General features: G+C 42.7%; 1 protein-coding gene across 3 annotated transcripts in view; it reads right to left on the bottom strand.

Moving 5' to 3' along the window:
• WDFY2 (WD repeat and FYVE domain containing 2) overlaps window positions 1-23,377 on the bottom strand; it is a 192,101-nt gene that overhangs the window by 152,455 nt on the left and 16,269 nt on the right. The window contains exon 2 of one of the 3 annotated variants that reach the window (XM_010810713.4): window positions 10,122-10,311. The exons of the other annotated variants lie outside the window; for them this stretch is intronic. Within the exon in view, the coding sequence (XP_010809015.1) occupies window positions 10,122-10,276 (155 nt within the window). The 5' untranslated portion in view covers window positions 10,277-10,311. The remainder of the gene's footprint in view (window positions 1-10,121; window positions 10,312-23,377) is intronic. 3 annotated transcript variants of the gene reach the window in all.

The raw sequence follows: 23,377 nt of genomic DNA, 5'->3' as shown, positions 1-23,377 counted from the left end.
GTTGAGGCAGCACCCACTTTATAATTTGCAACTCTGTTGAAGATATAAAGTCCACAGACCCTTCAATTCAAAGTAGTCTTAAATAAAACTGAGTCACTCAATTGCATCCAACTCCGTGCGGATGACTATGGACTGTAGCCCGCCAGGCTCCTCTGTCCATGGGATTTCCCAGGCAAGAATATTGGACTGGGTAGAATTTCCTCCTCTGGAGAATCTCCCCGACCCAGGGATCGAACCCAGGCCTCCTGCTTTGTAGGCAGATTCCTAACCATCTGAGCCACCAGGGAAGTCTCAATAATAATAAGATCCCTTTAATTCTTATACACTTAATGAAGAGAGTATTTTCATGCTATTAATTACTTGTACTGAACATGACCACCTCCCCTCCCCAACCTATCAAAGGCAACTGTCTGGCTCAGTGAAGCTTCTGTTAGGGCAGAATTGGAGTGGGCGGGGAGGGGGGCAAGGTAAGGAGCATAGGATTTCGCAGTAGGAATTCCAGGCTTTATTCTGAGAAAAGGTCCTTTTGTAAATCCCTTTAACTTCAGTAAACATACTGAAGCCAATGGGACTTGCTCATGGAGTTTTACATGGACAGCAAGTTCTGGGGGAGTTCCCTGGCGGTGCAGTAGCTCAGCTGGTAAAGAATCCGCCTCCAATACAGGAGACCTGGGTTTGATCCCTGGGTTGGGAAGATTCCCCTGGAGAAGGGAAAAGCTACCCACTCCAGTATTCTGGCCTGGAGAATTCCGTTGACTATCCCGCAGGGTTGCAAAGAGTCAGATATGACCACACGACTTTCACTTTTAGAGCTGCTCGCTTTCACTGCCCAGGTTCGATCCCTGGTTGGGGAACTAAGCTCCCACAAGCCACATGACACAGTCAGGGGGCGGGGGGAGCAGGGAAGGAAGTTAGGATCTGACAGGATGAGGATAGGAGGGAGGCCTGGTACAGAGGGAAGTGGGAAAAAGGGGGAGCGGGAATCACAGAAGGAGGTGGGTAAGCGTGTGCCAACCTCTCCGCCTTGGCAGGTGAGAGGGCGGGGGCTTCTCTCCGCCTCCCGTTTAGGATTCTGGGGAAAGACTGCCCCGCAGGCCACCCCACCAAACCAGGGTCAGTCAGCAAAGTCAACTTTGCTAGAGCAAAGGCAAACAGAACAACGGCCAGCATTTAACTTTCACCTGACTTTTGTTTCCAGAAGACCCAGAAAATCCTGCCTGGGCGGATGTGGGATGGAAGTTAAGACGCGGGTTGGGGTGGACAGAAGGCCGCCGGAGCACCTGGGAAGGTGGTGTCAGCCTGCTAGGCTGTGAGCTGGACGAAGAACATGGCAGAGACCCAGCGGGGAAACATGCCTGCAAGAGCCAAAGTGCAGCGGAGCCCGCCAAGAGCCCCACCAGGCGTGACGGAGCATGACAAGCAAAACAGGAGTTCCACCAGCACGAGTTTTCAGCGGCCGACTCCAGGGAGGGACGCCACCCTCGGCCACCTCCAGCCCAGGCCATGGGCCAGGGCAGCTGCTCCAGGGCACAGCCAGAAAGGGTCCAGAGGTCACCAGGTGGGTCTACACATCCCCTCCACCCCCACCTCCACCTCACCAGATGCCATCTTGGAGAGAAATGCAGAGGGAGGGGAAATACAAGAATCAAAACACTTCACATGTCTCAAAGTGAGCCTTTACCTAAATGCTACTAAAATTGTTACATCACACTAACTGCAGTGGATTGAACCATGGTTAAACTCCTCCCCCATTTCTGGACCGGGAGGGGGCTTGTAAGGGCGATTATTACAGACTATTAGAAACAAGGAACCATTCTCTCTGCCTGTGTGTATTGAAAGTCACCACTGTTTTTTCTCATCCTTATTTTGATTAGCCACAATAGGATGTTGTTGTTGTTGTTCAGTCGCTCAGTCCTGTCTGACTCTTTGTGACCCCATGGACTGCAGCACGCCAGGCTTCCCTGTCCTTTGCTATCTCCTGAAGCGTGCTCAAACTCATGTCCATTGAGTAGGTGATGCCATCCAACCATTTTATCCTCTCCCGTCCCCTTCTCCTCCTGCCTTAAGTCTTTCCCAGCATCAGGGTCTTTTCTAATGAGTCAGGTCTTTGCATAAGGTGGCCAAAGTATTGGAGCTTCAGCTTCAGCAGCAGTCCTTTCAATGAACACGCGGGACTGATTTCCTTTACGACTGACTGGTTTGATCTCCTTGCAGTCCAAGGGTCTCTCAAGAGTCTTCAACACCACAGTTCAAAAGCATCAGCTTCCTTTATGGTCCAACTCTCACATTCTATGGAAAAACCATAGAATGAATGGTTTTTGAAATTTTTGTTTAATGAATTTTTAAATAAAATTTTAAAATGGTTTGTTTAATGAAAACAGTCCCCAGTGCTATTTGAGGGAACTGAGCTCCTTATTTAATTTTGGAAGGGCCAGAAGGAGAATCTCTACTAAAGCAAACTCTCTGCTGGAGTTCTTTCTTTGCCTGCTTTTGGAAGAAGTGGGTCTTGTGAGGAAGGAAGGAACTGACAGGGTTGAGAGAGAGAATGAATGTCAGCAAGACAAAACGCGGTAACGTTTGCTTTTGCGCGCTTGGAGCTCTGCTGCTCACCATCCCAGGTCATGTTTTGAGAGGCCAAAGGCATCACTTATTTTGTTTGCTTCTCTAGTCTGATGGAAGGTGCAGACGTTCCAGCAGTCTAGATGACAGGAACGGGGCACAGCTCCTTCCTTTCCACCACGCCCTCTCCTAGGATCACAGTGGCCACGGGCTGGGAGGAGCCTTCCTTGTTTTGTGCTGGCAAACCTCCCACCTTCTAGAACTGGGATGTTCTGTGTTCAGGGAAATTCCAGCAACGTTCTGTGAGAATATGGGTTAATTAGTCACAGGCTGATGCGACATACTCACAGTGTGGGTTGGGCGTATGTCATGAATGACGGGGACAGACAGGCAGGTTCCTTTCATACAAGACAGTCAGGCGGTGTTATGCTCCATTTCCACATCCATCGACCATGTCAAGATCCATTAATGATTTGTAAATCATGAGGCTCTTCAAATTATGAAGCTCTTCAAAATTAGGGGCCAGGTGATTCCACTGACTACGTCCACTGGTTCCTTCATTCACCCATCCACTTACACAGGCACTGAAGTAACCTGTTGTTTTTAAAGTAATATTTATTTGGCTGTGCTGGGTCTGAGAGGCGGCACATGGGGTCTAGTTCCCTGACCAGGGATTGAACCCGGGGCCCCCTGTATTGGGAACGTTAAGTCCTAGCCCCTGAACCATCAGGGGAACCCCTCATTGAACTGACCTGACTGACGCACACTGTGGGACTACACGGTGATGCAACGAGATACAGTCCTTGCCCTCGGGAAGCCCGGAGGCCAGCAGCAGAGCACCGTACTGCTGAGTCTTAGTTTATTATCAGTGCCACTGGTACTAACTAGTCTTAGAAACAGGCCATCTGTTGGCCTAGAGCACACTGCTAATGAGCCCAGCGTAATAAGACACTGCTGGCACACAGTCCACGTGCTCAAAAAGAATGTTAATTATCTTTCATATCCTCTCTTTACTGATACTGTCAAGGAAGCGCTGCCAAAACGTAGCACTAAGCCCAAGTGGCCTGAGGACAAGACAAAATTCTGTTGAGTTCATGAAGTGCTTGTCACTTGAATTTAAGAGGCACCACAAACTCTTACATCAGCTGAGGTATGACTGCTCTCTTCACAGGTGTTGGAGTGCTACAGTCAGTGCAAAGACTGCTGACTAATGGCAGGAGACACTATCATTAAACAGAAACACATGGGCAGCTTCAGCCTTTATCATCCAATTTCCTTAACACAAAGAGCAAAGCACGTTTTCTATTTAACAACTAGAGAATTGAGAAAAATAAAACCAAGCAATCAAGCAAGTTAGCATGGAAAATGGAAGGCCTAGAAAGCTGGCCTACATCTCAAACATATCAGGCTCTGAACACATTTCTTGAGATTTCTTGAGATTCAATCCACCATTCGATGAAAACAGCAGGAGGGATTTTCTGCCTCCTCTCAGATTCTAGGAGAAACGTTTGTCTTATCTTACTCCATCCTGAGAAAGTTAAGGACCTGAAAAGTCTGCTTATTTATGAGAAAACAGGATGCACTATGGGGAAAGGAAGGAAGAGTAGAAAGAAGAGGAACTCCATTTAGCTTCCTGGCTAAATGATGGACATCACAATAGTAAAGAACTCTAAGGGGGACTTCCCTGGTCGTCGAGTAGTTAAGACTACACGCTTCCACTGCAGGGGGCGGTTCGATCCCTGGTTGGGGAACTAAGATCCTGCATGCCGTGGGACATGGCCAAAAAACAAAAATTGATGCCAAAAAAAAAAAAAAAATCCATGGTAAACAAAAAATTTTAAAAAATGAAAACATAAAAAGAACTCTGCCCTTGGACTTCAAGAGTATAGGGGGTTGTGGAAAAAGATGTCCTTTCTGTTAATGTAATGTACCTTCCCACTCAGCCGATAGCGTAGCTAAAGAGTTCCTGTTATAAAATGCATCCCTGATACTATAAATAGGTATTTATTGTTATATAAATTAAAACCTAACTAAATTAGAGTTTTTTAAAAATACACCAAAAGCCTCATAGAAATTTCCTTTATAACAAACACTTTCTTCATAGAGTTAGCATGAGCAAAAGGAGGAGGATTTTCAAAATATTTATGAAAAATCATCACAAAATCTTAAAGGTACCTATCCACACACTGTTGGTGGGAACATAAACTGGTACACCACCATGTAAAACAGTATGGAGGTTCCTCAAAAAACCAGAAATAACTGCCATCTAATCCAGCAATCCCACTCCTGGGTGTACTACTGCTACTGCTAAGTCACTTCAGTCGTGTCCGACTCTGTGCGACCCCATAGACGGCAGCCCACCAGGCTCCCCCGTCCCTGGGATTCTCCAGGCAAGAACACTGGAGTGGGTTGCCATTTCCTTCTCCAATGCAGGAAAGTGAAAAGTGAAAGTGAAGTCGCTGAGTCGTGTCCGACTCTTAGCAACCCCATGGGATGCAGCCTACCAGGCTCCTCCGTCCATGGGATTTTCCAGGCAAGAGTACTGGAGTGGGGTGCCACTGCCTTCTCCGGAATAAAATAGAAACCATTAATTAAAAAAGATGCATCATGTATCCTCAATGTTCATAGCAGTATTATTTACAATTACCAACATATGGAAGCAACCTAAGTGTCTATCAACAGATGAATGGGTCATGATGGTACACATACACAATGGGGTACTACTCAGTCCTTAAAAAGAATGAACTTTTGCCATTTGCAGCAATGGGGGGACACCTGGAGGTGAATGCTTAGTGAATTAAGTAGACATAGAAAGACAAATACTGTATGTTACTACTCATGTGTGAAATGTGAAAAATAAAATAAAAAATAGAAACAGACTCATAGAGAACAAACTAGTGGTTGTGGGGAGGTGCCTGTGGGCAAGAGAGTCAGGAACAAAGAGGTACCAACTACTCTGTATAAAAGAAATAATCTACAAGGATATATTGTACAGCAGAGTGAATAGTGTCAGTATTTTATAACATTAAATGGTATATAATTGATAAAAATTTTGAATCATGTTGTACACCTGATTTATACAATATTGAATAATACATTATTCAATACAACACTGAAAATCAACTACATACAATATATTATATACAAAATTAACTAATAAGATATTGAAAATCAACTATACCTCAATTTTTTAAAAAAAAGTACCTGTTCCCAAACAAATCTTTTTATCTTTAGCAAATTTAGTGGAATGTGAAGTCAACAAATGCCTGTTATTCAATATATATGCAAGTCATTTCTTACACATTTCTTAAGATATCCATCTAGATTAACGTAAATCACTTTATCCATTAAAACAAAAACATAAGTACGTGCCAGACACTGTTATAGAAGCTCATCTTATAGTTCCCCTATGAAGCGCTGTAAGAGTCATCCGGGTGTTCCCAAAGCCCCCAATGCTCCTCCTCCCAAGCACGTGGTAGGATGCTCTTCCCAGCCTCTTTAAATTTAGGCATGACCATGAGACTTGCTTTGACTGATGAGATGTTAAGTGGAAGTGAGGTGGCTCACTTCTGGGAAGAGGTTTATAAAAGCCAGTGCAGGATCTGCCAAGTCCCTGCCTCGATTCGGTGAGTGGCACTGTCCAAGTTAGTGGATGGAGGCTTTGTTAGCCAACCCAACTCTGTTTGCAGAGCCCACAGTGAAACATGAAGTGAAAGTCACTCAGTCCTGTCCGACTCTTTGCGACCCCGTGGACTACATACAGTCCATGGGATTCTCCAGGCCAATACTGGAGTGGGTAGCCTTTCCCTTCTCCAGGGGATCTTCCCAACCTAGGGATCAACAGCTCTCAATAGCCATGAACCATGAGTGAGAAATAAATCTTTGTGGCATAGGCCTCTGAGATTTGGAGGTTGTTTGTCACTGCAATATAATCTAGCCTATTCTGTCCTATACAAGGTAATTGAAAGATACATACTATGTCTTTTCCGATATTGTATCATTCGGGTTGTTCACTAATCCAGGCCGTTTTCTCCCTACCACATCGTTTGCCCCCTTCTGCTCCCCCATAACTTCCAGAAGACAAGCCATAAAAATCACTATTAGCATTTTAGCATTTTTATAGAATTTAAAATGCTTACATTCCTTTTTTTTTTTAATCCTGCTTTAAAAAGTCTCTACTGGTTTTCAAAAAACGTTAATTCATCCTTGCAAAATATGTACACACACACAAAAGTAATTCACTCTTGCAAAAAAATTCAAATAATATCTACACATAGAAAGTCTACATATAAAAAGTGAAAAATCGTCAGACCTCTTACTCCAATTCTTTTGTATACATATATAGATTTATTTTAAAGGGAGAGGTATCACAAAAATAGTATACATGTTAAATACTTTATTACTTATATAGTAATAGTGGTTACTATTACTACTTAATAGTCCACAGACAACTTTTCAGTTAAATAATTACATTGTATGGCCATCACATAATTTATTTAAACATGTCCCTACTGATGAACATCTTGGCTTGTTCCACATTTATATTTCATTGCAATGCCACAATTAACATCTTTGTAAAATCATGTCATTATCTCAAGAAGGGGTCCTGCTAAGTCAGCGGGTAGTACATTTCACATTTTGACAGATAACACCAAACTGCTCTCTGAAACAATGGTATCAATCTAACACTACTGCCAATAGTACATAAAAGTGCTTTTTCTCCCCAGAATCTGGGTGAAACTGGTTATTATCAGTTTTTTTAAGTATTTGCCAAGCTGGGGATCAAAGACATAGTGATTCAGTATTTCTTTTCATTTGCATTGCTTTTTTTCCCAACTTTTTCAGACTATTTGCTTCAGAGAAATGGCTGCTTTTCCATATTTTTTCATTTTCTAATAAGGTGAATTTTTATTATTTACTTGTAGAAGCTTTTATCTATTATGAATATTAAGACCTTTTCATCTATACTGCAAATATTTTCTCTAAGCCTCCATTTATGGATGCTTCAACACATTGATTTAAGTTAATATAATTAAACTTGTAAAAATTCCCCATTATAGTATCTGGGTTTCAAGATATAGTCCTTTACATTAATTCCAAGCTTAATAGGTTAAACACAAGAACATTGCCACAAAGAATAAATTAATAAATGAATCCTCTATAAATCCACCTTGAACTTACTTTATCCTTTTAAATAAATGTGCATATGACCTTTCTGAGTGCTGATGCTTAAATAACATAAACCCACCCATAAGCAACTAGCACAGCATCTAGTATGCAGTAGGCTTTCAATTAATGTTCATTTATTTTATTTTTCCTGAGTCTCATTAGTTTAGGGGCAAAATAATCCTCTTAAAATAATCTGAATTATCTTGAGAGGATTCCAATTGTGTTCAGAATTCCAATTGTGTTCAGCATGCCAACCTGCCCCACCAAAAAACTGCATTTCCCAGCCTCGTGTACAGCTGGGGGCGACAGTATGATACAGTTCTGGTTAATGAGATGCAAGCAGAAGTCACTGAACTGAGTTTCCAGGAAGCTCTTTGAAAGAGAACAGGCACAGCTGGTACATGCCTTTTTGCCATCTGCCCTCCTCCTCCTTCTTGCCTGGAAGGCAGACGCAATGCTGGCTGGAGAGCAGCCATCTTGAGACTTCGAAGTGACAAGATGACTAAAGATGGCCGAATGGAAAGTCAGAGGCCTGGGTCTTTGATGGCTTTGACCAATCCTGAAATGCCCACTTCTGGACTTCTCACATTAATAACAAGAGGAAAATAACCCCTTTATTTGTTTGAGACTATTAATGAGTCACATTTTCTGTTATTTGCAGCAGGTTTTCTGTTAATACCCAAACTACATGTCATGGTGAAGCCAAATATCTTCATATGGATCTTAAAATACTCTCCATTTTCATGGCTCCAGATAGTCTCCTGAAGAACAGCTATGCTGGTTTGAAGGGAAGTTCTCCACTCACATGTTTACTTAATTTTAAAAGGAGAAATCAAATCATTAAGCACTTCAAACAGAAGTCCAAGAGGACCCTTAAGGAGAAGCTGATAATCACCAACATATGGTGTCACCCTGTGCTAATCCTGGTGTTCAGTTACCCTTATCAGGACATCACACAGCTCATTCTAGTTGTGAAATAAAGTTTTAAGGACAAAAAGCTTTCCAATGGTGGGGGGGATCATACATTGAAGATATTCTTAATAATTATACAAAACTGAATTTTAATTTTTGTCATTAGTAATTCTCAAGAATTTGGGTTCACTTGTAGTTTTAAGTGAAATCAAGAATTAAGAAAATATTCTGGAAGGTGCCCAGTGGAAATCCCACCACTCTCCAAGATCAGATTCTTCAACGTACTATATTTTACTAGATTAGGAAGGCAAAGAACAAGCTGAGGGAACTCAGCCACTCTGCTAAAGAACTGGTCCTATTTTTAGTCTGCTCACTTCAGCTGGCCAGCCCTCCAGCCCCAAGGAAGGAGCCAAAGGGCCAAGAGAAGAGCAGGTTCCGCCCCACACAGAGGTCCTTAGCAACATGGCCGTCGCTTCCGCCTGAGAAAGAAGGGGAGGAGGCAGACACACACCACAGTCTCCAGGAGGCAGGGGACTCAGTCACCGCTTCCACCAGGAAAACCTTTCTTTTCTTTTTGTAAGATAATTTTATTTTTCACTGTCTTTTTTCAAATATTTTTTTTTACAGTATCTCCTTATCAGTTATCTGTTTAAAATACAGCACTGTGTACATGTCCATCCCAAACTCCCAGTCTATCCTTCCCACAACTATTCACCACTAATAACTGTAAGTTCATTCAAGAATCCTTTTCTTTTCAAAAACACCCAATCTTCCTCCATCAAAGTGTCTTTCACATGACATTAAATATGCTTTAACTGAATTCTTCAACTATGAATAAGCTCCTTTCCTCAGATTAGACACTGCCCAGTTTGGCTCTGCAATATACCTCAGGCCACTGATCAGGTTAATATACCTCAGGCCACTGATCAGGTTAATATACCTCAGGCCACGGATCACTCTCTCTACCCTCTCTACCCGTAAGGGGAAGAGAAGATGAGGGAAGAGCGGGATTGGACACAAAAGAAAGTCCAAGGACAGTCTGTAAATGGTAGCGCAAAGAACATCATGAATACGGTCAGCCATACCTTTCCACGTTAACAAATGTCAATACTGCTTCCAAAGCCAGCCAGCCAGCCCCTACTCCCATTCAGTCCAATAGGCTGGTCAATGATTATTTTAATTCCTTTACAGATGAACCGTATCACTTCTCAGAATTTAACACAATTTTTTAAATACCTATCTACAAACTCAGGCAGAGTATAAAAAAACATTTTGAAATGTATATATGCAAAACAGTAAAAAAAATTTTTTTTTTACTTCAATTGTAAAAGTTGTTAATTTATAAATAAAGTTTCAATTATGTCAGCCAAGGTAAGAAGGCAGATTACAATATCCATGAGAATTTCAAAGCAGTATTTGTCACAAGTAATCAACCACAAAATAACTAGGAACTATCTAAAATGCATTTCAAACAAAAATACCTAAATTTGGTAATCCAGTTCCCTCCCAACCGGGAGGCAGGGCTGTTGACAGAGAAGCTGCACATGGAACAGGAAGAGCCCTGGATGAGGAACCAGAGCACACGTTTCAATTCTCCCGGCTTCAACAGAGAAGTCAGCCGTCTAACGATGATCATTCTATTTAAAGATCTGTGAGTCTCAGTTTCCTTGCCTGTAAAAGGGCAATAAGGATACCAATATCAGGATGTTCTCAATAAGGGAAATTTATTCTCAGGTAATAAGAAGTCAAGTAGCAGGCCTGCTCCAGGGTTGGTTCATTTGGTAGCTGGTTCTCTCCATCTTTCTCTTCCATCATATTCAGCATCCAGCGTATTTTCAGGCTACCTCTGCTTGTAGTCTCGAAACTGCTAAAACAGCTCCAAGTGGTCACATCCAGTCCAGACAAGTAGCAGAAAAACTGAGCTCATTTCTTCCCTGTGTGTGTGTGGAGCGAGGCAGGTGGGGAAGGGAGGGGCCTTCTGCCAGCAGACCTTCCCTCTCACATCACTGGCCAGAAATGGGTCACATGCCTCTTTCTAAACCAATCCCTGGCAAAGGCAAGGAACTTCTCATAACAGGCTTAAACTGATCAAAATTTAGTTCGGAGTCACAGTGGGGTAGGGGTGAGCACCTGCGCAAAACTGGGGTTCCATCAGCAAGAAAAAATGAAGTAGACAACTAGGCAGATAATCAAATGTCAGGAATCCCGTACTTCACAAGTACTGTAGTAAGGATCAAGTGATAAAGCATGAAAAAACTGTACAGTATAATATGCTTTTTAAAGAATTATTCATTCAAGGAGAATGTTGTGTATTGAGGAAGCAGAGTTCCCCAAAATCTCAGATGAAATATATTCACTCAAAATACAGGGTATTCTTTTTTTAAAAAGTCACCACACAGCAAACAATGACCACAGGGCTTCCCAGGTGACTCAGTAGTAAAGAACCTGCCTGCAAATGCAGGAAACAAGAGTTCCATCCCTGGATCAGTAAAATCCCCTTGAGAAGGAAATGGCAACCCCCTCTAGTATTCTTGCCTGGGAAATCCCATGGACAGAGGAGCCTGGCGGGCTACAGTTCATAGAGGGGCAAAAGAGTCCAACACAACTTAGCAACTAAACAACAACAAATAATGACCACCATTCAAATAATAAAATGTGAGGTCTTGAACTACTATGAATATATATACATATTCCAAATACCTGCAGATTGTCAATACAAAGCATCAGCAGTAGGTTTTACAGCCTATATATATATATACTTCTATAGTTAGTATTTTCTGAGCTCCTGCTGTGTACCAGGTACTACTCTAAGCACTAGGGATAACACAGCAAACAAAGCAAAATTCCTACCTTGTCCATACTTAACTACATAACCATTTCTTAACACAAGCATTCTTCATCATGAACATATGAAATTATCACACCATGAGTAATTGTAAATCAATTATAATGGCTTTAGCTTTTGTTGACTTCTCTTACTTTCCATACCACTCAAAACTAAAATCATGAATGTAGGGGGGGAAATTGACAGGCTCTCACCATCAAACCAGATTCCTCTTTGCTGCTCTTCTCCACTCATGAGTTCTGGATGAAGGCCAAAAAGCAGAACCACGTTTCAGCCATCATTTCTAAAAGTGATACTTGCAAAGGGTAGAGCTAAAATGGCATTGATACACGTACAATAAAAACAATCAAATACACACGCAACACAGACAACTGAAGAATCCGAAGAACAAACCTACAAAAAGATATTTTCCATGATTGTTGTCCATTAAAAGCAGATTTGACATTATATATTTTTCTGGGAATCTTACAAGGATAGTTGGCCTTCCATATCTGTGGGTTCCACCCCCATGGGTTTCAACCAACCTTGGACTAGAAAAAAATTCCCCAAAAGTTCCAAAAAGCAAAACTGGAATTCGCCAATCACCAACAACTATTCACAGAGCATTTACATTGTATTAGGTATTGTAAGTAATCGGGATGATATGAACAGGTGCATGTGCGTGGGTTACATGCAAATTCTATGCCATTTTTAAATATACATATTTATTTGGCCGTGCCAGGTCTTACATGCAACATGTGGGGTCTTTAGTTGCAGCTTGTGGGATGTAGTTCCCTGACCAGGGATCAAACCCGGGCCCGGTGCATTGGAAGCGTGCAGTCTTAGCCACTGGACAGTCCCTCTGTGCCATTTATACAAGGGATTGAGCATCCGCAGATTTTTGTATCCTCAAGGGTCCTCGAATCAATCCTTCTCGAATGCTGAGGGATAACTGTTAAGTTGTACACTTACACCAATCCTTGCTGCTAGTGCTGCTGCACTAAGTCGCTTCAGTCATGTCTGACTCTTTACAACCCTATGGACTGTAGCCCGCCAGACTCCTCTGATCATGGGATTCTCTAGGCAAGAATACAGGAGTGGGTTGCTATGCCCTCCTCCAGGGGATCTTCCCGACTAGCACCACCTGGGAAGCCCCACCAACCCTTACCAATCCTAATGTTCTTTTTTGGCACCTCACTCCGGTACTCTTGCCTGCAAAATCCCACGACCAGGACGAAGGAGCCTGGTCGGCTGCAGTCCATGGGGTCGCGAAGAGTTGGACACAACTGAGCAATTTCACTTTCACTTTTCACCTTCATGCATTGGAGAAGGAAATGGCAACCCACTCCAGTGTTCTTGCCTGGAGAATCCCAGGGACGGGGGAGCCTGGTGGGCTGCCATCTATGGGGTCGCACAGAGTCGGACACGACTGAAGCGACTTAACAGCAACAGCAGCATAGTTAATTTACAATGTTGTGTTAGTTTCAAGTATAGAGCAAAGTGACTCAGTTATACATATATGTATATATTCTTTTCTAGATCACAATCCTAATTTTCTGAGAGCCAGATGGCCAAATTCGTTAAGAGTTCTACTTAAGGTAAATGGCAGTAATAAAAGTCAGAATACTGTTTCCCTCTGGGGGCTGTAAATCAAGAAAGGGCATATAAGGTCCTTCTAGAGGCCAGGAATGTTCAATTTCTCTATATATATATCTTTTTTTTTTATTATTGAAGGATAACTGCTTTACAGAATTTTGTTGTTTTCTGTCAAACCTCAACATGAATCAGCCATAGGTATACATACATCCTCTCCCTTTTGAACCTCCCTCCCATCTCCCGCCCCATCCCATCATTCCAGGTTGATACAGAGCCCCTGTTTGAGTTTCCTGAGCCATACAGCAATTTCCCATTGGCTATCTATTTTACATATGGTAATGTAAGTTTCCATGTTTCTCTTTCCATACATCTCACCCTCTCCTCCCCTCTCCCCATGTCTGTAAGTCTATTCTCTATGTGTGTTTCTCCATCGCTGACCTGTAAATAAATTCTTCAGTACCATTTTTCTAGATTCTGTATATATGTGTTAGAATACGATATTTATCTTTCTCTTTCTGACTCACTTCACTCTGTATAATAGGTTCTAGGTTCATCCACCTCATTAGAACTGACTCAAATGCATTCCTTTCCATGGTTGAGTAATATTCCATTGTGTATATGTACCACAATTTCTTTATCCATTCATCTGTCGATGGACATCTAGGTTGCTTCCATGTTCTAGCTGTTGTAAATAGTGCTGCAATGAACAATGGGACACGTGTCTTTTCCAATTTGGATCAGAAATGTTCAATTTCTTGACAAGGGTATTTCCTTTCCAATAGTACATTTTAACTATACATTTATGTATTAGGTGCTTTTCACAACTTAAAAAAAAAGTTAAAATAACACATATGTGAAAAGTTTAATGGGAAGATATACATTTCCCCTAGAGAAGGACAAGGCCACCCACTCCAGTATTCCTACCTGGGAAATCCCACAGACAGAAGAGCCTGGTGGGCTACAGTCCATGGGGCTGCAAGAGTCAGACACGACTTAGTGACTAAAGCATCACCACCATCACACGTTTCCCCACCCTTACTGTAGCATGCACTTGCACCAACACACACACAGTGACATTCATTCAGGTAGTAATTTAATTGCTTGCAATTATATTTTTAGATAACAGCCAATGAGATTTATTGAAGATCCTTCATTGCAGCATTGTTTGTAACAGAAGAAAGAAAAGCATAAGTCTTCTGTAATAGGGGAATGATAAACTACAGTACTGAATGAGGCAGATCACCTTATTCTGATACAAAAATATGTCCAAGACTATAATTAGATAAGCAAGCTGCAGAGTAAGAAATAAGCATGTCTGATATGATCTTATTTGTATCAAAAGGAAAGAATGAATATGGCTACTCCTGAAGTCGTGTAAATGCATAAGAAACTATTAACAGTAGGAATACCTGATGAAGAAAATCGGGGATTTTACTTTCTACCCTTTCATTTTATTAGAATTTCTAGCTAATAACCAAGTATTCCTTTAAAAGTAAAAAATTAAATAGACATGTGCATTTGCTGCTGTAACAAATCACTACGACAAACTTAGTGGTTTAAATCAATTCAAAGGGGAACTTCCCTGGTGGTCCAGCAACTAAGACTCCAAACTCCCAGTGCAGTGAGCCTGGGTTCGATCCCTGGTCAGGGAATTAGAGCATGGCACAACTGAAAAATCCCACACGCCACAACAAAGATCAGAGATCCTGAGTGCTGGCGACTAAGACCCGGCACAGCCAAACAATTAATTTAAAATAAATATTTTTAAATAAAATAAAAAATACATCTTTGGGGGGCCCCTGTTCAGCCCAGCACACCAAATATACACCAAACTGTCCTTGATGGATGCCTCTAGGATTTGAGATGTGGGGAAAAGGGAATGAGGAAGCACTTTAACTCTTATGTGTGTGCTTAGCCGCCTAGTCGTGTCCGACTGTTTGCGACCCCATATACTGTCGTCCACCAGACTCCCCTGTCCATGGCATTTCCCAGGCAAGAATACTGGAGCTGGGTGACATTTCCTACTCCAGGGGATCTTCCAGACCCAAGGATCGAACCCACATCTCTTGCATCTCCTGCACTGGCAGGTGGATTCTTTTTCATTAGCACTACCTGGGAAGCCCCTTTAATTAATTAATTAATTTTCTTTTTAAATTTTTAGTTACAACTTGCAGGATCTTTCATTGCGGTGCACAGACTCTTCACGGCAGCAAACACACTTCCCTCTAGCTGAGGTGTGGGGGCGCAGTAATTGTGGCACTCAGGCTTAGCTGCTCTGCAGCATGTGGAATCTTAGTTCCCCAACCAGGGATCGAACCCATGTGCCCTGCACTGGAAGGCAGATTCCTTATCAATGGGCCACCAGGGAAGTTCCTCTATATTATTTTAAATTCTGACATTCAGTATGAATTGTTTCTATCAAAAACTGAATACATATACCCTATTTAAACAAGTCTATCATCAATCATAGATACATTATTTATGACTGAGAAAGATAAAACACTATGATTTCACTGCAATATCATGGCAGATGGCTGGCAAAAAATACACTCAGAAACCCCTCCCATCTCAGTGTCTGTGGCCACAGTCTGTGGTGTGACTGCCTTTCACATCAACAGGCAGTCTACTACCCCATTCCCTGACCTTGGGCCTGACTGTGCAACTTGCTTTGGCCAGTGAGACATTAGCAAACGTGGCTCAAACAGAAGCTGAAAAAGTACCTGCAGGTTGGAGCTCCCCTTCTCTCTAGCTGCTGCCTTTCTGTCATGTAAACAAGTCCAGGCAGGTCTACCAACCACCCCAGCCAACTCACTGAACCTTATGCAAACAATTAATGTTGTTTGAAACCACTAATCCTGACGTTTAAAGGAAAAAAACGTGGATCTTCAAGTCAATGAAATATGGTATTTCAGTAACTATTAACACATTTCAGTATAACATCAGTATATTAGTACGTGTCTGAAGGGTATGTCTAGGAAGAAAATATACATATTTTAGGGAGCAGGGTTCCTGTATCACATTTTGACTGCTACAGGTCACTTTTACTTATTTTCTAGGTTTTAGTTACATTTCACATAGTTGAAGTCACTGAATTACATGAACACCGGCACTGCGGGGCTTCTGCTTTCTGCCACAGACTATTAGAGCAAGATAAATTATCTTGTCCATTCAGTGGGAAAGAAACTAACAACCACTAGAATTAAACGGTGAAAAATGACTACTTTGTATGCAGGTAGGTACTTTGAATTATAAATTAAGAATGACAATGCTGGCAAACAGCTCAATTTTGTCAGCTGAAGTATATACTAATTTTATCCAAAAATTGAAAATACAGTGGCATACTGTGAGTTATATTTATTTGCAATTTTTTTTAACCAAAATGATTCCAAATACAAAAGGGGCTCCATGTCCTCTTAACTACAATACCACATTTATAGGCCTGTTGTGACCGTCTCGCTCATACTCCGCTGACATAAACAAGATATATTTCGTTAACAGAAGGTCAAATGACAGTTTGCTAGTGACAGGTGCATCTCCTGCTCTGTTACTTTAGAATCCAGTTTCTGGGTCGTGATAATAACTAACATTTACCAAGTGCTTGTTTCCCAAACAATCCGTTATAATAATACCTGACCCGGGTGTATAACTGAAGATAAATAAGCAACAGAAGTAACAACTTTACCCCTAGGGAATTTCTTCTCCACTTTGACAAAGAGTTACATAAATTCTTGGATTATTAATTTGATGCAGAGTTAGTTATTGAGTGCTTGTAATGTGCCGGACACTATGCTTCAGACTATGCCAAACACCAAATCTCCTAAGTTTTTGAACTGGAGATATCAATTGAATTAATGTATTTTCTTTTTCCAATATTTATTTTTACTTATTTATTTTGGCTGTGTCGGGTCTTAACTGCGGCACTCAGGATCTTTGATGTTTGTCGTGGCATGCAAACTCTTAGTTGCAGCATGCAGGATCTTAGTTCCCTGACTAGGGATCAAAACCATGCCCCTGCATTGAGAGTGCAGAGTCGAAGCCCTTGTTGTTGCTTAATCGCTAAGTCATGTCTGACTCTTTGCGACCCCATGGACTGTAGCCCACCAGGCTCCTCTGTCCATGGGATTTCCCAGGCAAGAAAACTGGAATGGATTGCCATTTCCTTCTCCAGGGGATCTTTCTGATCCAGGGATTGAATCTGCCTCTCCTGCATCACAGGCGAATGCTTTACCCCTGAACCACCAGGGAAACCCCTGAATTAATGCATTTTCTAACATCTAAAAATCCTATCATGCACCAGAACCTTTACATACAACTCTTTCTGTACTTTAATAATTACGAGCGCCCTAACACATTTTTTATTTATTCATTAATATTTTTGGCTGTGCTGGGTGTTCGTTGCTGCCACCAGACTTTCTCCAGTTATGGCAAGCAGGGGCTACTTTTCAGTTGCGGTGCGCAGGCTTCTCATTGTGGTTTTTCTTGTTTCGGAGCAAGGGCTCTAGGGCGCACTGGCTTCAGCAGTTGTGGCTCCTGGGTTCTAGAGCACAGGCTCAATGGTTGTGGCACACAGGCTTGGTTGCTCCATGGCATGTGGAATATTCTTGGATCAGGGATCGAACCTGCATCTCCTGCATTGGCAGGTGGATTCCTCACCACTGAGCCACCAGGGAAGCCCCACACCAACACATTTTAAAAATGATTTTAACCTCGATGAGATGAGTCATACAGCTAGTAAGTGGAGGAGCTGGGATTCAATTCAGGCCGATCTATCTGGCTTTCTTTACCATCCAACATTGCCTTCTCTTGTCTCTGCCTGTGCTTTTGATTTATAGTTTGAAGAGAATTGCCTCAATTTATGCTAGAATTAAAGACAAGAACAAACTCAGAGTAACAAGAGGGAAAAAAAAGTCATCTTGGAAGCTGGAGGAAGGAGAGGAGGAATAAATTAGGGGGCTGGGACTAACAAACACACAGCACTATATATAAAATAAATAATCAACAAATATAGCACAGAGAACTCTACTCAGTACTCTGTAATAACCTATATGGGAAAAGAATCTGAAAAAGAATAGATGCATGTATATGCATAACAAGTCACTTTGCTATATACCTAAACTGACACAAGATTGGAAATCTACTATCAGTTCAGTCCAGTTCAGTTGCTCAGTCGTGTCCGACTCTTTGCGACCCCATGAATCCCAGCACGCCAGGCCTCCCTGTCCATCACCAACTCCCGGAATTCACTCAGACTCACGTCCATCGAGTCAGTGATGCCATCCAGCCATCTCATCATCTGTCATCCCCTTCTCCTCCTGTCCCCAATCCCTCCCAGTATCAGAGTCTTTTCCAATGAGTTAACTCTTCGCATGAGGTGGCCAAAGTACTGGAGTTTCAGCTTTAGCATCATTCCTTCCAAAGAAATCCCAGGGCTGATCTCCTTCAGAACGGACTGGTTGGATCTCCTTGAAGTTCAAGGGACTCTCAAGAGTCTTCTCCAACACCACAGTTCAAAAGCATCAATTCTTTGGCACTCAGCCTTCTTCACAGTCTAACTCTCACATCCATACATGACCACAGGAAAAACCATAGCCTTGACTAGCCGGACCTTTGTTGGCAAAGTAATGTCTCTGCTTTTGAATATGCTATCTAGGTTGGTCATAACTTTCCTTCCAAGGAGTAAGTGTCTTTTAATTTCATGGCTGCAGTCACCATCTGCAGTGATTTTGGAGCCCAAAAAAATAAAGTCTACTATATTCCAATATAAAATAAATTTTAAAAAACATATTGGTAGAAACCACACTACAGCTGTTTATGTGAGAGAGCACCCACTGGTTGGACAATTACAAATTCTTCCAGCAGTTCAATATCTGATTCTAAATGAGAAGAGCAAATGAATGAGTTCAGGTGGTTCTAAAAGGCCTACAAGAATTGGGGAAACTTCCTGATAGTCTTTCTGTTTGCCAGAATAATTGATGAACATGAGGGTGGTCCATGACCAGTTAAATACCTTTAGCAACTAAACAACAACAATAAAGCCTAAAAGTCCCTGGCCTATATCCATGATTTTAAGAAACCACAGATTTCTAATCCTGATACTAGGATTTAGATTCCAGCATTTGGCCAGTCTGGGAAGCCGTTCCAAGCAGCAAAGGCAGTCCTGCAGTGCTTTAAGCAGAAGGGGCAGGGCTGGGAGGAGGAGGAGAAGCTGTCACCAGTTGAACAGGCTACAAAATTCAAATGGACCCCACATGGGGACAAGGCTATTCCCAAGCTTAAAGTCAACACTGGTTCAAAGAGTACAGCGCAGTTCACCTAGACAATGGTCTCATTTGAGATCACACTAGTTATCTGTCTTCCCAGTATCCAAATTTGTTAGTGTTGGTACTTCCCTGGTGGTCCAGTGGTTAACTCTGCACTTCCAATGCAAAGGGTGCAGGTTCAATCCCTGGTCAGGGAGCTAAAATTCTGCATGCCATGTGGCATGACCAAAAAGAAAAAAAAAAAAAGTGTTAAAAATCAATCAATGAATAAATAAATGCACCATCCTCCCCTGTAGCTAGGTGGCCTTGTGATGGATTTATGACCACATGTGACACTGAAAGCCAAAGAACCATCTTCAATCATGGGGCAACCATAGGGATGAAAGCCACATGCTGGAGATGGCAGGACAAAGAGCGACAAGGACCACCTATCTCCAGAGGTCCAGTTATGTGAGAAGGATCAGCCTATAAACACACCCACGGAGCCCAAAAGGCCCTCATCATTCACAGACCCTGTTGTCCATCAGGAAATGCATAGCTCTTCCTGATATCATTCATAGTTATATCTACAGTTTTGTAATACCCATACTTAGAGCAGATGAAGAAGGCATTGCACAGATGCAAAAAGGATGTCTGCTCTTTTTTTTTTTTTCACTTAATTTGCATTGTCGCTTGTTGACTGGTTAGCTGATTTGCTAGCTTTCCTCTGAAAAACCAAGTTCAGCCTGCTGTGATGTCCGTGGAGGCTCCTCACTGGTCCCTCTACACCTCTGAGGGCTCATGTAGCACAGGGAGGATGAACGAAAGGGCTGTGGGGTCCAAGGAACCAGGGGCATGCACATCCCCATTCTGCTGCTTCTTGGCTGCATCTGATCCCTGTCTTTCAAATAAGAGTAAAATACTAGCTTCTTAAAATCATTTGGAGGGTTAGATAAGAAAAGGCAGAGAGAGGGCTTAACACAGAGTCTGGCACACGGCAGGTACTCAGTAAATGTTAACTGTTATTCATTACCATTAATATCCTGGAGTTTTTTCAGCCTCCTCCCTGAAATAGGATAAAGACAGTGTCCTTATGTGCTCAGCAGTCTAGTTTCAAGTCATTTTTGAATTTCAGTTAGCTAAATGTGTAACAAAATATATTGTTTATCTATCTACATATATATATATTCATTGATCTATCGATACATATTCATCGGTCCATCCATATATATTCATCCATCTATCTATACTCATCCATCAGGAAAAAAAATCTTTTACATTACCATGTGTTTTGGAGTTTAGAAATATGGTCACCACATGGGGTCCACTTATCAGTGCTGAAATTTCTCAAATAACAATAGCTTTGTGCTCAGCACTAGTTGTGAAATGTCTACCCAGCCCTCACTTTATATTCACTAGAGGAAAGCAGCAGTCAACATGTCAAATCAGCCAACGAAGCAGTGAGGAGAAATGTCTACCTGAACGTGTCAAGGGCTATATACATGAGCAGACCTCAAGGAAAAGAGGGTAGTGAAAATCACGAGAAAAGCAAGAGTCTGAGTTCACCATTCTGCGGCTACCAGGACAACAACCCCACCCCGCCCTGCCCCACCCAAGCGGTGGGCACATGCTGGATTGCTGACCTTACATCTCTTGCTGAGAGTGCATGTGCGTGCTTAATCTTGTCCGATTCTTTGCGACCCTATGGACTATAGCCCACCAGACTTCCTTTGGAATTTTCCAAACGTGAATACTGGAATGGGTTGCCATTTCCTACTCCAGGGGAGCTTCAGGACCCAGGGATCAAACACGCAGCTAGGGCATTGGCAGGCGGTTTCTTTACCAGAGTCACCTGGGAAGCCCCTCTTTGATGAGACCTGCCCTCCACTCCCCATCCCCAGGCTGCAGCAGTGATTACATTCCTGCAGCAGTGCTCCCCTAGAATGGACAGATGACCTGGCTGGGGACCAGTAAGTCCCTTCCCCAGGAATTCTGCAACTGGGACTGGGAGCCTGACATCATCTCTCTCTGCTCATCTAGACTATAACATGTAAAACTCGGGAGCAGCTGACAGCCATGTGGACTAAGTAAGAAACACAGGAAGCCAGTGTGAGCAAGAGAAAAGAATGAAGCAGATACAAACAAACCCATGAGCAGCAGCGAGGTTCCAGTCTTTAGTTCCCTTCCTACGGCCTGAATCCATCCCCGTCCTTGGATTCTGCAAGATACCTGAGCTTCCTGCCAGGTTGATTTCTGTTCACAGTACCAAAAAAAACCTAAGACACTCCACCATTTGCGTGCGTGTGTGCTAAGTCACTTCAGTCATGTCCGACTCTGTGCGACCCTATGGACCATAGCCCACCAGACTCCTCAGTCCATGGGATTCTCCAAGCAAGAATACTGGAGTGGGAGTGGGTGGCCATTTCTTCCTCCAGGGGATCTTCCCAACCCAAGAATCGAACCCACATCTCTTACTTCTCCTGCATTGGCAGGCAGGTTCTTTACCCACCTAGTGCTATCTGACAGCTAGTTTCAGAGTGACCCCTATAAACCAGGGATTTCCCTGATGACTCAGCAGGTGAAGGATCTGCCTGCAATGCAGAAGATACAGGAAACACGGGTTCAATCCCTGGGTCAGGAAGATCCTCTGGAGAAGCAAATGGCAAACCATTCCAGTATTCTTGCCTGGGAAATCCCATGGACAGAGGAGCCTGGTGGGCTCCAGTCTATGGGGTCGCAAGAGTCGGACACGACTTACTGAGTAAACCACCACCTATAAACTGGGGGAGGCCTCACTGTAAAGTAACACACAACACAAGCCTCTATTGCCCCAGTTTTGCCTACCACATTCTAAGTCCTGAGCTGGAGGCCTTGAGAAACACAGTGATAAGCATCCCAGAATGTAAGGTAATCAGAAAAATGTCAATGCCTGTGAGTATGTTTACATTTAGAATGAGCTGAGGGAACGCAGCTGTCAGGAGAGCAGGAGGCGGCCCAGGGAGCATTGCTAATCCCTAGAGCAGTTCTACAAGAGAAAAATTTTCAGTCGCTAAAGCAGAAATGCCCACAGAGATGGGCTTCAGGAGCAGCAGCTCCTGGGCTCTAGAGCACAGGCTCAACAGCTGTGGCTGACGGCCTTAGCTGCTTCCTGGCATGTGAGATGTTCCTGGAACAGGGTTCGAACTTGTGCTTCCTGCATTGGCAGGTGGATTCTTTACCACTGAGCCAGCAGGGAAGCCCAAAAATAAAGTTTAATTAAGCTTACTGAGTCAAACCCAGGCTTCTGGGACTTGGGTTCCCAGCCCCAAACACTGTTACAAGGCATCTAGAAAGGGATAGGTTGCCACACCTAATTTCCCAATACTTCTCTTTATTTATGCATTTATTTACTGTGTGCAACATCAGGTTCTCTTATAAAGGTGTCTTAATTATCTCCCTCCACCCCCACCTAATTTTTTAGAAATATAGGCATTTTGGTTATCTTTCAATTTCTCCTCTTTCTTCTAAATACCAAAAAAAAAGAAAAGAAAACCTCTAAGCACTGACTCCATAAAAGGGGAAGTATACCTTTCAGGCTCAGAGGAAGCCAAGAAAGCTCTCCGGTTACCATGCACTGTTTTCCTGGCAGCAGGCAGCAGGGGTAGCGTGGGCATGGCCTCTCAGGGCCAAGTGGGCAGAGCAGGGATTTACAGGAGGGGGACTTCCGGCTGTATCTTCTCATTTGTCAAGAGAAGCCAACAAGCTGGACTTGTATGTGAAATCCAGATTTTTAAAACTTGGCTACCAATTCAAACTTCTAAAAGCATAGCATATACAGACAAAATCTGTTTGAGGGTGGACCTCAGCCCACTAGTTGCCAATTTATAATGTCCAGTCTTCCGGTGGAGGACAGCTAAACTGAGGGTAGTTAAAATTTCATCCCTACTGCAATATATCGGGCTTCCTGGGTGGCTTAGTTGGTAAAGTATCCACCTGCCAATGCAGGAGATGCAGGTATGATCCCTGGGTTGGGGAAATCCCTGGAGGAGGAAATGGCAATGGCAAACCACTCCAGTATTCTTGCCTTGAAAATCCCATG

Source organism: Bos taurus, chromosome 12 (assembly GCF_002263795.3).
Source record: "Bos taurus isolate L1 Dominette 01449 registration number 42190680 breed Hereford chromosome 12, ARS-UCD2.0, whole genome shotgun sequence".
Lineage (NCBI taxonomy): Eukaryota > Metazoa > Chordata > Mammalia > Artiodactyla > Bovidae > Bos > Bos taurus.
This window is presented reverse-complemented; position numbering and strand designations above follow the sequence as displayed.